The sequence below is a fragment of the Rhipicephalus microplus genome, chromosome 4 (genome assembly GCF_043290135.1).
Source record: "Rhipicephalus microplus isolate Deutch F79 chromosome 4, USDA_Rmic, whole genome shotgun sequence".
In the NCBI taxonomy this organism is placed as follows: Eukaryota; Metazoa; Arthropoda; class Arachnida; order Ixodida; family Ixodidae; genus Rhipicephalus; species Rhipicephalus microplus.
In genome coordinates, this window is record NC_134703.1 from 220,236,043 (window position 1) to 220,252,660 (window position 16,618).

The 16,618-nt window shown below is 46.4% G+C and overlaps 1 protein-coding gene across 3 annotated transcripts in view; it reads left to right on the forward strand.

Annotated features, from left to right (window-relative positions):
- rhea (Talin_middle and talin-RS domain-containing protein rhea) overlaps positions 1 to 16,618 on the forward strand; it is a 908,869-nt gene that overhangs the window by 784,069 nt on the left and 108,182 nt on the right. For all 3 annotated transcript variants that reach the window (XM_037423602.2, XM_037423603.2, XM_075891790.1), the window contains exon 49: positions 5,620 to 5,725. In XM_037423602.2, coding sequence (XP_037279499.2) covers positions 5,620 to 5,725 — 106 coding nt within the window. The remainder of the gene's footprint in view (positions 1 to 5,619; positions 5,726 to 16,618) is intronic.

Genomic DNA, 16,618 nt, shown 5'->3' on the forward strand with positions numbered 1-16,618 from the left:
TACCGCATACACCCGAAACCCGGCGCCCGTCTATTTTCTTTGAGTGCCTCACGACGTATTCCAATTCCTTTAAACGGCGTTGTCAAGAGAGAGCTGGATGAATTGGAGTCGCAGGATGTCATATAAAAGGTAGAGACGCCAATCGAGTGGTGCTCCGGACTCGTGGTCGTGCCCAAGTCATCTGGTGACTATAGGATTTGTGTTGACCTGACGAAGCTTAATGCAGTAAGTGAAAGGGAGTGCTTCTTATTGCTGACAGTGGGACAGATTCTTGGCCATTTGGATGGAGGACGAGTGTTCTCAAAGTTGGATGTGCAGTCTAGCTCTCATCAGGTGAAGCTGAGTGCAGACAGCCAAGAACTGACTACTTTTATCACGCCATTTGGTCAATATTGTTACAAGAGACTCTCTTTTGGTATTGCCACGGCACCTGAGTACTTCCAACAGTTAATGTCAAGAATCCTTGAGTGCTTGCCTGGAGTTGTGAACATGATTGATGACATTGTGATGTTCGGCAAAGATTGGCAGTAGCACGACGGGCACCTTCAATGCCGTCCTGGCCTGATTGGAAGAAGAGGGTGTCATACTCAACGAAACGAAGTGCGCGTTTCGGGTCACCTCAGTAAAGTTCCTGGGTGTAGTGGTTGGAGCAGACGGGATTTTACCAGACCCAGACAAGGTCACGGCTGTCAAGAACCTGCCGCTACCCACCGACGTCAGTGCAGTACGACCGTTACTTGGAATAGCCAACCACGTCGCACGCTTCATACTTCATGTATCCGGTGTCACAGAGTGCATTCGTTCCATTTTGAACAAGAACAGCACCTGGACTTGAAGTCCCAGTCAAGAAGCTGCCTTCTCACGACTGAAGTTGTTGCTGAGCTCCGACACGTGCATGGCAAAATAGGATTTCTGCTACCACATAGTAGTATCCGCGGATGCCAGTTCTTATGGCCTGGGAGTGGTACTCCTACAGGACCAGCCTGAAAATAATTGACGGGCCGTTGCGTACGCTTCAAGAATGCTCACTTCCACAGAAGTGCGCTATACCCAGACAGAAAACGAATGTCTCGCCGTGACTTGGGCTGCTTCCCGATACAATCAGTTTCTTTGTGGCCTCACCTTCAAAATAGAGATAGACCATCTTCCTTTGGTTACACTTCTGGGTGACAAGGACCTAGAGCTTGTGCCATCCCGCATACGACGAATGCGGATAAAACTGATGCGCTATCAGTATGGGGTGAAATATGTGCCTGGGAAGTACTTAGCTGCGGTAGACACTTTGTCACGAGCACCCTCTGAAGTTCCTGTCTATAAATGTCGATCTCAATAAAGGCAGGGGCCCAGTTTTTGTCTGGGGAGCCAATGAGCGCCTGTCGGTTCTTGCGTGCCCGTGCCCCTTCATAGCACTAACCACGTGACATGGTGTCAGAAGTGGGATAGCGAACAAACAATGCCCCCAGCCTTGGGCCTCGCCACGACTGAACGGCAACATGATGTCCCTAAACGAGACAAGCGGGCCGCCGCAACTGCCGCAACTGGAAAGAATAGGAAAGAGCACATGGACGGATGGTAAAATAGCATGAGCGCGAGAAAGAGAGGGCGCGAACAGCACGACCGTGAGAAGGAAACTCTTGAGCTCAAGTTGAGGCTAACGCAGATAAACTTGGGCCCGCGTGACGAGGCGAGTAATGCGAGTACCCCCATGTCGGCGTCAACCAGCTCGCCTACTCCCAGGCCTAAACATATTTGCCTGCGCAAGTTGATGGCACTCTGCAACGAGCAAAGGGAGGGCCTTGATGTTCACTTGCGTTTTTTTTTTGAGCGGATCGTGATCGAGCAGGGCTGGGAAAAGAGCGAGTAGGCCATTGCCTTGAGTTTGTGTGTCAATGGCGAGACACTTATTGTGTTCAGCCGCATGCCAGCAGAAGAATCACTGAACTATGAACTGGTAAAGAAAACTTTATTACAAAGAATACAGCTAACCGCCGAAGGTTTTCGCGTGAAATTCCGGTCATGCAAGCCCAAGAATTCAGAGACGAGCAAAAAGAGTGTCAGCCGATTGTCCAACTACTTTGACAGATGGATGGAGTTGTCTGATACAGAAAAAAAGTTTATGAAGGCGTCCGTGACAAGGTAGTTGGAGCGCAATTTCTCAGCTGTTGCAGTAGCGAGCTGGTCATATTCTTGAAGGGAAGAAAGGTGGTCATGGTAGAGAAAATGACAAGACAGGCTGACCAATTCATGGAGGCCCAAGAGCTGAAGAATCTGGAGAAAGGGACAAGCGACATACCCAAGAAAGGTGAGCATATAACTGAGGCTTGAAGGAGTAAGGCAAGAGCGCAGCAGCTATGTTTCTTGTGCAGTTGACTAGGGCATATAGCCATGAATTGCCGAACAAGTGGCAGTAAACAAGAAACAGCTGTAGTTTGCCAGCTATGCGAAAAGAGGGGGCACGAGGCAAATGAGTGTAGGTCACGATCAGGCGAAGAGAGTGCATGTGCGTTAAGGGCAGAAGAAAAGCCCGAGATAGTGAGCACAGTGTTGAGCCCGGCAACAGGAAGAGGCTGTAATATGCCAGTGGTAGAAGGAAAAGTGAACGGCAAACGAGTTTCAGTGTTGAGAGACTCTGGGACTGATGCTGTAATATTCAAGAGCCTAGTTAACAAAAGACTTCACAGGAAAACAGGGCATTGTCATCTTTGTAGATGGATCCAAGAGGAGGCTGCCAGAGGCCAAGATAATGTTGAACACTCCCTATTTCTTAGGTGAAATTATGACCAAGAATATGGAGGACCCACTGTATGACGTCATCTTAGGACATAGGCCAGGAGTAAGCAGTGATGTTCCGTACTACGTCGAATAATTCCCATTCAGAGACATGAAAATTCCCTATTTCAGGTATTTTTTTCTGCAAACGTTTGCCAAATTCCCAGCAAAATTTCCTGCACAACAGTACTAATTTTTGCACCCATCCACGCGCACACATACTATAATGACATGTGTCTCACGTACTGGCGACTTTTGACATCATGACTAGCCCCTCCACTGCGACACAACCAAAGCATGTCTTTATTAATTCATATACTGTTAGTACACTGCACATTGTGGGCTTCAAGTCTAACACCACTAGTGAACTAGAAATTGCTCCGGGTAAATATCAGAAAGAAATCTCAAAGGCTGTGTTTGCGTGGTGCATATGTCAGAACTGATTATAGCAGATGAAGGTGCACAGTGAGCGCTATATATCGGTCATCATAGGAGAATATAACCATTCCTGAAATTTCCCGTAATGGTATCACAATGATTCCTTTTTTCTCTTGGGCTCAAAATGAATAGGCGAAAATTCCCCAAAAACGGGAAAATTCCCTGCACAGAACATCACTGGAGGTGAGAAGAGTTGATGACCCAGTGCGAAAGGGTTTTAATGCCACGAGAATAGAACAGGAGACAAAAGAAAAGAAGACAAAGGCAAAGAAGAGCCCAGGTGACTCGGAGGATAGAGGTAGTAATGAGGGAAGTGAAAGGCAGGCAGAGGCGAAGGTGCCAATCTTGGAGTGTTTAGGTGTATCTTTAGAGGAGCTCACAAAAAATCAGTGAAGGGATAGAGCCCTAAGATACACAATGAGCAGGATTGGAGGCAAGCCAAGAAGAGAAGGATTCAGACACTGAGTGTTTTATGAATTGAATAAGGATGTAATATACCAAAAATTTGGGGAAAATGGAGCTATGAAGAGACACGTAACGGTACCAGCAGCTTATAAGAAGGATATTCTAGAATATCACTCTGCGAATAGCAGTTGAGACCAGCAGAGCCTGCGTATAGAAATTACTAAGGAGGCATTTTGGCAAGGAGTGCACAAAGATGTAAGGCAGTTTGTGAAAAGTTATGGTGCAACACGTTGCTAGTGAAGCATCACTAATGTGAAAGTGTATAAAAGTTACCGACTAATGTATACTGGATAACAACATTGAGAGTGTATTTGCGAGGTATTGTATATCATTCAGATTTTTCTTAGATTGAGGGTTGAGCACTGTGTGCAGTTGTTCTTGGGAGCGTTTTCTCATAATGTGAATTAAGGAACTTGTGAAGAATGTATGAACAATAGCAGTGATGGCGTGTGAACAAAAAAGTGCAGCGAGGGATGAATAAGTGCGCAATGATGTCAACGAAGTGTCGAAAAAAAGAGACCAAGAAAGAACAAGATGTAGCCTTGGATACATCATTTGAAGAACGGGGATGAGCAGTTGCTTAAAAAAAAAATCTTTAAAAGTAGGTCCAATGTTATGAGTAAAGGAGAGGCATGAGGCGCGTGCCGAACGTAGAAGCACTATGACTGTGCCGGATATGAAAATGAGTCACCTGAGAGCACGCGCACCAGCCACGTAGACGCAAGAGATTGGTCGCAGAAAGGCTCGTGGCACACGACCCCGGCCTGAAGTAAAAATCCCAGATGATAAGCGGGCACTATGTGTCAGTACGCCAAGCTGCGAGGATGTGGGGAATGAGCATCGCTACCATGAAAGGAGCAGCATGACCGCCCGGCGCTGAGGATGTCAACGTGAGAGGCCCGGGGAGTGGCCGTCGACCTCGGAGGTTCCGAGTGAGGCTGTCCAGACTTGTTGCACCCTTGCCCAGCAGTTCCTGGTCGACTTGCAGCTCTCCCACTTCAAAGCAAGATGGCGGCAGCCCACACCAGTCAGCAGAGCTGACTTGCCATCAAGAGAGTTCATGACGGGGCTAAGCCTAGCCTAGTGAGGCCGAAAAAGACGACGGAGTCCAGGTCGCCAGTGACAACGACGAGCAGCTCATTCGTTGGGACCAACAAACGGCGACAGTATAAGGTTGAAAAAAAAGTCCATGACGTACGCAACAAACCTCTACTTGGCATCGGAGAAAAGCCGACGTTAACCATAAGATCATTCGATTGGGGAGATGCGAAATTGGATTAGGAGCAGTGGCGAGGGCTAAGAACGGATTTAGACTAGTTTGCAAACTGTTTTGCTTGTACTGTTAATGGCGTATTTTTGTGTCCACGAGTGTCGGTTTAATTTTCGCTTTTGATTCTCTGCCTTTTATTTTTTGGGTTATAAAGTGTTTTTTGTTCGTGCCATGCCCGTCTCCCAACTCTCTCAATTCTATCTGATGCAAGTTCTCCCGAGATAAGTATGTGACATCTTGATAAGGCAACTGGGCAACACTACTCCTCCAGCTTAACCAAAATAAAGATTTACATTTTGCCATCTGATAAGAGTATGCTCAGGGACCCTTTGCAACTTTTTTTTTGTGATTTCACTTCAAGGTATTGGAAAAATATTTGAGAAATATTCAAAAAATGTTCTATCCGATTCATACTCACACTAAATTATTCGAATTCACTTTGCACCCAAGATTTTGCTTTTCGCACGACTCTAGTTAACATGTATTCACAGTCAAGCCTGTTGTGGTCCTCTTTCCATGTTTATGTTGTTTCCTTTGCTCTTAATCCTGAGTAGAAAGTTGAGATTCATTCTCTGTAGTCTCAAAATTTATTAACTGTGTTGTATAAGTGTATGCCGCAACACAAGTAGTAGTTAGTGCTGTTGCTTTGTAACAGATGACATGTTGCATTCATGCAGGTTGTTCAGAAACCTACAGGGGAAGGCAAACAGGCACTGGTGTCGACGTCACGCAACATTGCTGTAGCCGTCACAGAAATAGTTGCAGCTGCAGAAGCACTTAAAGGTACTATTTCCCAACTTGGGCCTTTCAAGAGAAACAAAGATGGTTTGACACAGAGATTATTTAGCAATTGATTATGGTTTTACAAAGCCACAGCATCTAGAGAGAAATACTTACAGAAAATCTCTTGTCTTTGCCTTTTGTCTTCTTTGATATGGTGCTGACCACTCATAGTATAAAAGCATATAGAACAGCTATAGGGATGTTATCTCTCCCATGGAACTTCATGAAGCATAAACTGCCCCTTTAACCTAGTTTTCGGACCCCCTCAAGTCAGTTGTTTTCATTATTTCTTTCTTGGGGGGTTCAAGCTGAAGCCCTCTTCCAACTCACGAACAGATTGCAACAAAAAACTTTTCAAAATATGTCCAAAGGGAGCCACCTTTCTTTCGTTTCAACTAGCAAGCTGGAAGGTAGTTATAAATTTTACCTTGATTTTCTTTGTTATTGGAATGACAAATGCTGCACTACAGCAGATTGTTTCCTTGCTTCAAGTGAAGTTGTCTTGAAATTGACTTGCTCACAAATGTTAAACATATCACAACTTTGTTCTCGTAGAGTTAACATTCATTTTTTTGCACCACAAACATTTCTGATACGTCTTGGAAAATTCAAGCTCCCCAAAAGGCACATGAAATATTTTTTATTGTAAAACTACAGATTATACTAGAAAAAAAATGCCGTATATGAAATCAGCACAAAAGTATACTGGAATAGCACTGAGTTTGATCAAAAATTTGTTGCGAAATAAAGAAACTTTTGGCAGATCCCACGTATTTAGGAATCGACACTATGTGAAACATGTAGAGGAAAGGTGACCATGTTGGAAATTTTACAGAGGGACTTGTTATGAAATGACGCATATTATATGTACAAATGTTGCATGCACAGACAACAGTTGCGAGTGTTCATATAACCAGTTGTGTGTACTTCTGCAACAATGCCAACAAAAACATAAGTATTAGCAATGCTGCAGAAGCAATAAGCTGCTGTGAAGCACTGCTGCTTGCAAGGATTGTAGCTCTAGACACTGCTACATAAATCAATTTCAGTGGATAACATCTAACTACAATTGATGTTAAAGAGGCTACTATTAAGTCGATGTTGATTGTTGAAATAGCGGTTCAGAAACCTCATAGTGTTACTTTTGTGCGAAGGAAGGGCTTATTTTGAAATAGAATCACGTTTTAGTGGCCCGCATCATGTTAGCGCACTTTAAACCGACTCCCGTCGCTGTTGCCGTGAACAACGTTGCCCGTCCCTACTGCGCGGTCGCCAGCACTACTAGACAGAACGAAAGCAGCGACAATCACGGCAGTAATAACGGCTATTGATTGATTTCCTGCCATTGGCTCCGAGATGGCAGACGTGTTTTGTGGTTCAACGGTGCCCCACAAGATGGCACGGCCTGTTCATTGTAACCACGCGATAATAGAATTTTCGAACCACTCGCGTCATTTTCCATAGTAACATCGGACGGTTCTTCTTTCTCTGCATCAAATAGAAATGAACAAGCAGCATTTTATTGCTTCTCTTGATGCACGAAAGGTTCTTTGTTTATTGCAGCTATGTCGATTACTAGTTATTAATTGTAGGCGCTTTGTCTGACGTCGTCGGTATCATTTTGAGAATGTCATACTGCGGCGCATGTATTCTTGTGCATTTACCTTCGTTTCTCGGTAAGTACGGCATTGCTGTTGATTATATTGACGCTTTAGTTGTTGCCATACATTGAGCTTTCACTCTTATGTAAATTGGTATTTGACTTTAGTGTCACTCTAAACTGACATGACGGCTGTATCATAGGAATACATATGTAATGTTTACAAAATTGGGTATCCAGCACTGCAACAGCAATCGACGTTTCGCGAACAATAGATCCTATTTCAAAAGTAGTGCAGAGCCTGGCGTGACTCTGTAGTAGAATGCTTGTTTGGCACGCGTAATGTTTTGAAATGCTTCACGAATTTAAGTCGGACGGCGTGCAGTGCTTGTGTACTGCACGCCGTCTGTTTTGGGTACTGCAAGCACTGCACATCTTCTATTCGTGCTCTTTTTTTATTATTAGTATTATTATTTTTTGCTGGAAGCAGCAAGGCTGGGGCGTTTCACCTGTAACCTATTAACGCTGCAACATTGAATTGCCTGGTGGCTTCTTAGGACAATTGTTTCTGTGTATTTGCAGCCAAATTGGGATTGTGAATTGGCACATCGCAGGCAAAGTTTTTGAATTAACCTGGTAGGTGCAGACCATTGCTTCAAATTGTCCACTTAAGCTTACATTGCAAATTTTGGGAGTGTAGAAATTCTTCAAAATGAATGAGATTCTGAAATAACCGAGTTTGAACTAATGAAGCTTTACTGCAGTTTGAAAGATCAATAAACCTAGCCTTGAAAAACACATACACAAGAGGAGAAAACATGGCTAACACCAAATGCATCTTAAATGTTGTTTATAACATTCATTTTCCTTGTGGTAGAGTGTACATAGTACATATAGGGCAATTAAACGAAAACATGAAGCTTCAGTGGGAAGAGCAAACTTGCCTGCTCGTTGTGTAGTGTGCAGTTGCTGACCCATTTTCAGTGATTCCCAAAATATTATTAGTGGGGGCCATAAAATCTACAGAGTACCCGATTGAAGTGTGGGTGTAAAAACATGGTCACAATCTTCATTATCATCACAGTGAAGAGGTGGCTTTTTTTTTAAACAGGTGTAATTAGAATGTATCCTGCTCTGTGTTACAATTGGCGGTCTCTCTCGAGCACTAGTCGCTCACGTTCCTCGACTTCCTTATGCCTGGCCTGGATGAGCTTAATGACATGCTTTGGCTGCAAATAACACACACACAAAGTAAAGGAACACTGAACGACAAGCACAAGCGGCACTTCCAACTAAAGTAGACTGGGCGCAAATCCAGACTTAAATAACAACATACAGACATGCGCAGTCTTCACACGCCCTTACGCTATCCTGCTACCAAACAACCTCTTCTCCGATATGTACATTGTCACCGTCGGTTCGCTGATACACCTTTCATCTTTCTTTTTAATTTAACAGCCTTCCATCAACTCACGTGCAGTTTTATAAAAAAAAAAAAGCTGCGGCGATGACGTAGTGGTTGGAGCATCCGCCTCGCATGCTAAAGGTTCGTGGTTCGAATCCCGGTGCCGGGCAGTTTCGAACTGTATAAAAAAAAAAAAGAATCCACGTGGTGATGGAACTGCATTAAGAGGCCTGGGGTGCGGCCTCACCGGTGACCACCGCCGGTAAGACACTCAATCGCCAGAGGATTGGCCACCCTGTTGCAGTATCTGGTCAGTACTTCCCACATGCATACGTTTTATGCCTACTTTTACCTAGAATCTTAAACTCGTTAAAACGTGGTACACACCCGCAGGATTTACAATGCATAAGCAAATGCGCCAGGCCATCTTTCATTAAACTTAATTCATGCTTCCTATACATTCATTAATACAGCGCCCGGTAGTCCCGATGTACGAGTTGCCACAGGAAAAGGGAATCTCATAAACAACGTCATTGGCACATTTCCCGTACATCGTGCCATGTTTCTTGCCGCATCTCTGACGGCTCGCCTCTACCCCCTGAGCAGTTCTCGGGCACAGCTGAGCCGGTTTTACGGGCGCAAAAAAGGCGACAGGTACCCCATACCGGCCTACTACCTTTTTCATGTTATGGGAGACCTTATGAGCATAAGGCATCACTGCAGGTCTTACGGTTTTAGTTCCTTGTTACACCGTGGCAGCTCTAGTACATTCGCTTTTTGCTTTCCGCAAAAGCGCTTTGGAGGCAGCTGTCAATAACAAGTCAGGGAAATTCACAGCTTCAAGTCGCTGGGTCTAGTTCTTGAATGATGCCTGCATCGTGTGTGTGCACGATTTTTCGATAGTAGATCCCAGGCAGAGCGTAGCAATATCACGCTTGACTATTTTTGATTGGCAAGAGTCATACGGCATTACCCCTTTCTTGGCACGAGAAAAATATTGCCAGCACGTTTGCCCGCTGTGGAAAGTAAAACGAAGATCTAACAACTGCAGGTTGTTTCCTTGAAGCAGTTCTTGTGTGAAAACAAGTCCTTTTCGGGAATCCTAAAAATATTTAAGATATCATCACAGCGCGTCGAGGAGCCTTGTCTGTCAAAAAGAATCAAAAAGTCATCCATATACCTAAAAACTTTAGCAACGTTCAAGGTGCTAACCAACAATCAGTATTGTTACAATATATTTCTAGTGAAATTGGCCTTTCTTCGTGTCTGTCTTCTCTGGGCTTCTTATCTAGCGTCGACGACATCATCATCAGTTCCATCGTTGCAACTACCTGCCGTGCAAGATACATCGTTTTTTTCATAAAGAAAGGACTAACGCCACCTGAAGGGAGTACTTCTTTGGTCACGTTGCGCCTTCCAGGGGCCACAATGCTCGGCTGTGCAAAAATCACCATTCATAATTGTGGAAACATGTACGCTTGCTTCACGTCTGGCTACGCATAACGCACTTGAAGAATGATGTTTTATGGTTAGCGGAAGAGAAGTTAAGAACTTCCAGATGCATCATCCATCATACAACGGAATACTGGTGGAAGTAGATTATAGGACAATGCTGTAAAATTAGCAAGGAGAGTAAATAAAAGGAGAAGTCATAAATTTTGGTGATGTTAGGAAACGTGAGCCTACCGGAGGACTTGGCATCGCTTCTTTCTAAAGGACTAACGTATTGCATTGATGTCAGTGTTCCTGTGCATGAACTAGGGGCACTTAACAGATACAGTCGAGCCCGCTTATAACGAACCTCAGCGTGACGCGGCATCCGATCGCTGTAAGCCGAAGTTCGTAAACATGAAACACAGCTTTTAAAAAAGTTGCACGTGAAAACACATATTTTTTATGCCCCAAAAAGTCTCTGATGCACGTGTTTCGAATAGCAGACGTGATAAGGTTGGTCTCGAGCTCATTTAAAACGGCAGAGCGCTCGTTTACCGAGGCCCGTGGCATAAGCTGCAAGAGCCACTGACTCCAAAGTTTCATCGTTCTCGCAATCCGATTCCTCCAAATTCACAATGCCCTAATTCACAATGCCCTAATCCTGGGCATTGTGATTCACAATGCCCTAATCCACAATTCACAATTCACAATGCCCTAATCCCTGCACGGTTCCGCAGTGTCGGCATCATCATCGGTCGTTATTAAACCATCGCAACAGATGTCCTACCCGCTCTCCCAGATTGAAGTCGATGATGCGCTGCCACAAATCGCTGCCGCAGTGGTCCTGTTCGGAAGCTTCAGGCTCAGCATTGGGCCAGAGGTCGAGGAAGTCGGCCTCGCAAAAACAGTTTCACGTGCATGTAGCTGTCACCACCGCCCACGAAATATTCACCATCTTCACAGCTGCATACCGGGACGCCCGATGCGGCAAGTTGGCTGCCAGGTGGTCAACAGCTATGAGCAAGCGCTCCGCAACGCGGCACCTAACGCGCAAATTACACTCAAGCCAAGCGGTCGCACTTTCGACGTTTTGTTGAGCGGTAGGAAAAAGAGTGCTAGTCCTCCCATCGGCTATCATGACCACACACGCACACCAAGAGCGAGCAAGATGCGCACACGCGACACACATGCCAGAATGCATGGAACAGCTCGGGGCCCGTTTCCAGTCAGAAAACGAAACTGATTCGAGCCAGCAACGCGGGCGTCGCGGAGTGGTGGAGACGGGCAAAGGGGTTGTGATCAAGAGAGGAAAGCAGAGTTGCGAGAGAAGGGCAAGGAGTTGCGATAAAGGGGAGGATGCGGCGGGAGGGTGACCTTGAAAACCAAAACACACGAAAAAAAGGCAGGTTGGGTAGCTTGCTTGAAAGGTCCGCGAAACTCGCTCGTAGAAAAACTTGGAAAGAGTGCATGGCCGCTTGAATCGGTGCGCACGGCGGTGTTCGAAGAATCAGCGGCCGTGGTCAAAAATCGTTTTGTTGCACTGGCAGGTTTGCGTGGCCTCATGAACTTTGATATTTTGCGATTCGTTCCGTGCAAATTGACAGCCGTTTTCGCGCTTCTGCACGCGTGTGGAAGGCATGCTGAGCCAAGTGGGAAGTGAGCAAGAACAAGTCCTAAACACGAAAAGAATCGCAAATTATCAGAGTCAGTGGGGTAGCCTATGCGCGTGCACTAGACGAAGACTATCAGATACAGTCGGTGGCCAACAATGTTGGCAAACGGTGTGGTCACTCCAGGCCGGCGACGTCGACAGTACCAGCGATCAAAAACAGGGTAGATGGCCGACTGGTCTTCGAAAGATCGGTGGCAGTGTGAAAACACGGGCCTCGTCTGGCGATGCGGAATGTTCAGAGTAGCGGGGGGGGGACAAAGGACGGAGAGGTGCGTAACAAAAGCGGTCGGAGAGAGCAGCAACTAGAGGGGCGTGGAGGCAGGGTCGGCGTTTAACAATAAGAATGTGGGGGCACCTCGCCGATACCTGATCGGTGGTCGAAATTGGTTCCCCGGGAAGTCGGCAGACCACTGACTCCGTTCGCTGTAACCGAGCAGCGTCACTTGGAGAGGTTTGTTGTAAGTGCGATTTCGTGCCATTAAACCAATATATATTTTCACGGTCACGCGGATATTGTTCGTTTTAAGCTAAAGTTCGTTTTAAGTGGGGCCATTATATGTGGGCTCGACTGTATGTGGCTAGCAAAGCATCAGCAGAGGATAAAGAAAGGTGTCTGTTAGATTGTGTAGATAGCCTGGAAAAATGTGTTTCAGGTACCAAGCAGAGCCATAAAGCTGCTGAAGTTATGCAAAAGACAGTAGCGTTGTGTAGAAAAAAAACATTGTCATTTTAGAAGCTGACAAAGAAGGGTGTTTTGTAGTTCTCCCAAGAGAAATGTTTAGTTTGAAGGCAGCAGAGGCTATAGAAAAGAATTTTGTTCAGATTAAGAAATCTTAATCAAAGGTTAAGAGTAAGGTTACCCAGTTATGTAAAACGTAAAAATGGAAAACTTGGCAACAAATATTAGCAAAATGAAAGCTATGGCATTAAACGTATTTTTCAGCGCAAAAACACACAAAATTGATGTACCCTTTGTGGTGACCCCGCTCCTAACTGCAGCGGACGATCACCGCGGGTTCACTCTTAGCGAGCCACAGGGCCGCTACTCCGTTTACTCGCGTGTAGCGCACCGCTCCGCGCGCGCTCAGCTAATAAGGCATTTAGCGCGGCGCGGCAAACAGACAGTGTTCTAATGCAAAATCACAACGCTTTATTGCCTCTGGCGGCACCCCGAACAACGTCCGCTCCCGGGACGCGGGTAGCAGAGGCACCCGCACGCGGATGTTCACAATAAAGGGAAAATCGCGAGCACGTCGCAGCTGGCAATGGCGAGCTTTGACACGCCGGTCGAGAAAAGGTCCCTCGCGGCTATGCTGCGCACTCTCACGATGGCCAGTGGGCCTGGTCGCGAGTGTTAGGGCAAACCTCGTACGCGTAGGCCTACGGCAAGTGCGGCTCGTTGTGGTACGACCACTTCAAGCACTAGGCACCGCTGTGGGCTTAGCGTACGCACCGAAGCTAGCACTCAAGTAAACACGCCTGCCGAGGTGCCCAAGGCCACCCCAGGCAGGCTACAGTCCGGCGATTCCCAAAGGGGACGCGGACGAAGGAAAACACGTGCTTACCCGGCGCCGACCACGGAGAAGAGAGCGCTCCCTCGGCGCGCGCGTACCGCGTGCCGTGCCCACATGTGGCGCCATCATCGCCATGTGGTGTTAACAGAGCAGGAAAGCAAAAGGGTGTGGCCGTGTGGCGGAATGCCCGCTAAATGATCGCAGGCGCGCCTCAGATCCCCACATCCTCCTCTCCTTAATTCACCCTATATACCGGTCTACAAAGGCAGCCGGTCGTCGCCCATACAAAGGCGTCATGTAATGGGCAACAGCTAGCCTCAGCCTCGCTCTGCAACTGCTGCTGAAGGAAAAAATAAAACAACACAGAATACACATGAGAAATACAAAAAAAACATATATTTTGCCTGCTGCAGCGTTCTTAGGGGGGGGGGGGGAAGCTCCGCTGTGCCTTATAGTTCCAAAAGACGGTCGACATCCATGGTGGCGACGCCGTCCATAGGTTGTCCGTCGGTGGCTGCGGGCGGCGTACGCACCGAAGCTAGCACTCAAGTAAACACGCCTGCCGAGGTGCCCAAGGCCACCCCAGGCAGGTTAGAGTCCGGCGATTCCCAAAGGGGACGCGGACGAAGGAAAACACGTGCTTACCTGGCGCCGACCACGGAGAAGAGAGCGCTCCCTCGGCGCGCGCATACCGCGTGCCGTGCCCGCACGTGGCGCCATCTATCGCCACGTGGTGTTAACAGAGCAGGAAAGCAAAAGGGTGTGGCCGTGTGGCGGAATGCCCGCAAAATGGTCGCAGGCGCTCCTCAGATCCCCACACCTTCAAAAGTATAGTGAGGGAACGGGACATATGGCAGCTTTTACTTAGTAAGCACGTACGAAAGGAGCTAAAGTGCGTTAAGATCAAGGACCGCTTCTTCACTAGCAGTTCGAGAGATAATGAGCACTCGCTTAGCGTTGCCTTCTCAGTAGATGTGGAAGATCTTTTTTACTCAATTCCAGATGATGAACTTTTCTTTGCGGTGAGATCCTGCATAGAAGAAAGTGGCATGACACCCTTTCAAAATGTGGCTGGTGTAACAGTAGATAACTTTTTAACTCTGTTAGAAGCCTACCTAAGCAGTACTTTTATATTTTTCAACAAGCAGCTTTTTCTGCGGAAATGTGGCATTTGCACTGGATCCTGTATTGCGACGTTACTGTGTAATATACTTGTATCTAGTGTTGACCGATTGCTTGATGGAGCTTTTAATCTGGATAGCACCTTCAACGTTGCTAAGGTTTTTAGGTATATGGATGACTTTTTAATACTTTTTGACAGACAAGGCACCTCGACCCGCCGTGATGATATCTTGAATATTTTTAGGATTCACGAAAAGGACTTGTTTTCACACAAAAACTGCTGCAAGGAAACACCCTGCAATTGTTAGATCTTTGTTTAACTTTCCACAGTGGGCAAATGTGCTGGCAATATTTTCCTCGTGCCAAGAAAGAGGTAATGCCGTATCACTCTTGCCAATCAAAAGTAGTCAAGCGTGGTATTGCTACGCCCTGCCCGGGATCTACTCTCGAAAAATCGTGCACACACATGATGCAGGCATCATTCAAGAATCAGACTCAGCGACTTGAAGCTGTGAATTTCCCTGACTTGTTATTGACAGCTGCCTCCGAAGCGCTTTTGCGGAAAGCAAAAAGCGAATGTACTAGAGCTGCCACGGAGTAGCAAGGGACTGAAACTGTAAGACCTGCAGTGATGCCTTATGCTCATAAGGTCTCCCATAACTTGAAAAAGGTAGCAGGCCGGTATGGGGTACCTGTCGCCATTTTGCCCCCCGTAAAACCGGCTCATACTGTGCCCGAGAACTGCTCAGGGGGCAGAGGCGAGCCGTCAGAGATGCGGCAAGAAACATGGCACGATGTACGGGAAATGTGCCAAAGACATTGTTTCTTTTTCTTGTGGCAACCCGTACATCAAGACTACCGGGCGCTGTATTAATGAACAGGTTAGGGAGCATGAATTAAATTTAATGAAAGATGGCTTGATGCATTTGCCTATGCATTGTAAAGCCTGCGGTTGTGTGCCACGTTTTAAAGAGTTTAAGATTCTAGGTAGAAAAGTAGGTATAAAACTGCACGTGAGTTGATGAAGCCTATTGCATTAAAAAAGAAGGTGGAAGGTGTATCGGCAAACCATCGGTGACGTTTTACGTATCGGAAAAGAGATTGTTCAATAGCTGGATAGCGTAAGGCTGTGTGAAGACTGCGCATGTCTGTATGTTGTTACTCAAGTCTGGATTCGCGCCCGGTCCACTTTAATTGAAAGTGCCGCTTGTGCTTATCATTGAGTGTCCCTTTATTTTGTGTGTACTATTTGCAGCCAAAGCATGTCATTAGGCAAGTAACAACAAGGCCAACAATCAGTATTGTTACCTGTATGAGCTCCCAACAATCGCGAAGCCCCTCCTCATCCGCGCCGGAATCCTTAATTGCCTGTATCAAATGTTGGTTCCTATGTACCATCGCCATCTCAATCTGCAGCTCCTTGAACAAGAGCGCTAAATTCGGTTTTCTTAACTTTTTCTAATCCATAGTCACACCATGCAGACTTTTGTTGCTCAAGCTTCTGTGAAGGTACCTCTGGTAAGCACTAGCCTTCACATAGCAGCAACCAATTTACCCCTTTGGATAAACATCGCCATCTGTCCAAAACACATGGTAGAATGTCTACGAAAAGTGAGCACTCACCAGCATCAGTACCAGGAAAGAACACAACCGAATTCCGCCGTTGCCAACCAGTTGATGTGACAAAGAGCAAAGCACAGGCGGCTGCCCAAGTGCCGGAGAAGGAAAACTTGCTAGGTTTTTTTGCTGACAAAACCACACAACCTATTTACATATTTACAAGATTTCAACGCACTAGGGGTCAAGACACGCCTTTACAGGAGACACGAAGGGCGGACGACAAAGCCTCAGAGCATACGCGACACGCTTTTAATATCCCCCCATTCATGCGCGTGCTTCTTGTCAAACGCCGACTGCGTGTCACAGCGATGCCGGTGTGCATTCCCTGCAGTGCACACAGACATCTCTTGCGTTCCTGCAGGATGCGGACCGCGTTTGGAGGGCTGGCCGATGAGTGTTCTTTGCAGACCGAGTCATGGCATTGCCACTTATAACAATTGAAACAGAAACTATCAACACAAAAAATATAAGTTGAAAGGCCCTTGAAACTCTTGGAATACCTGTGAACTCTGTGTAATCCTTGAAA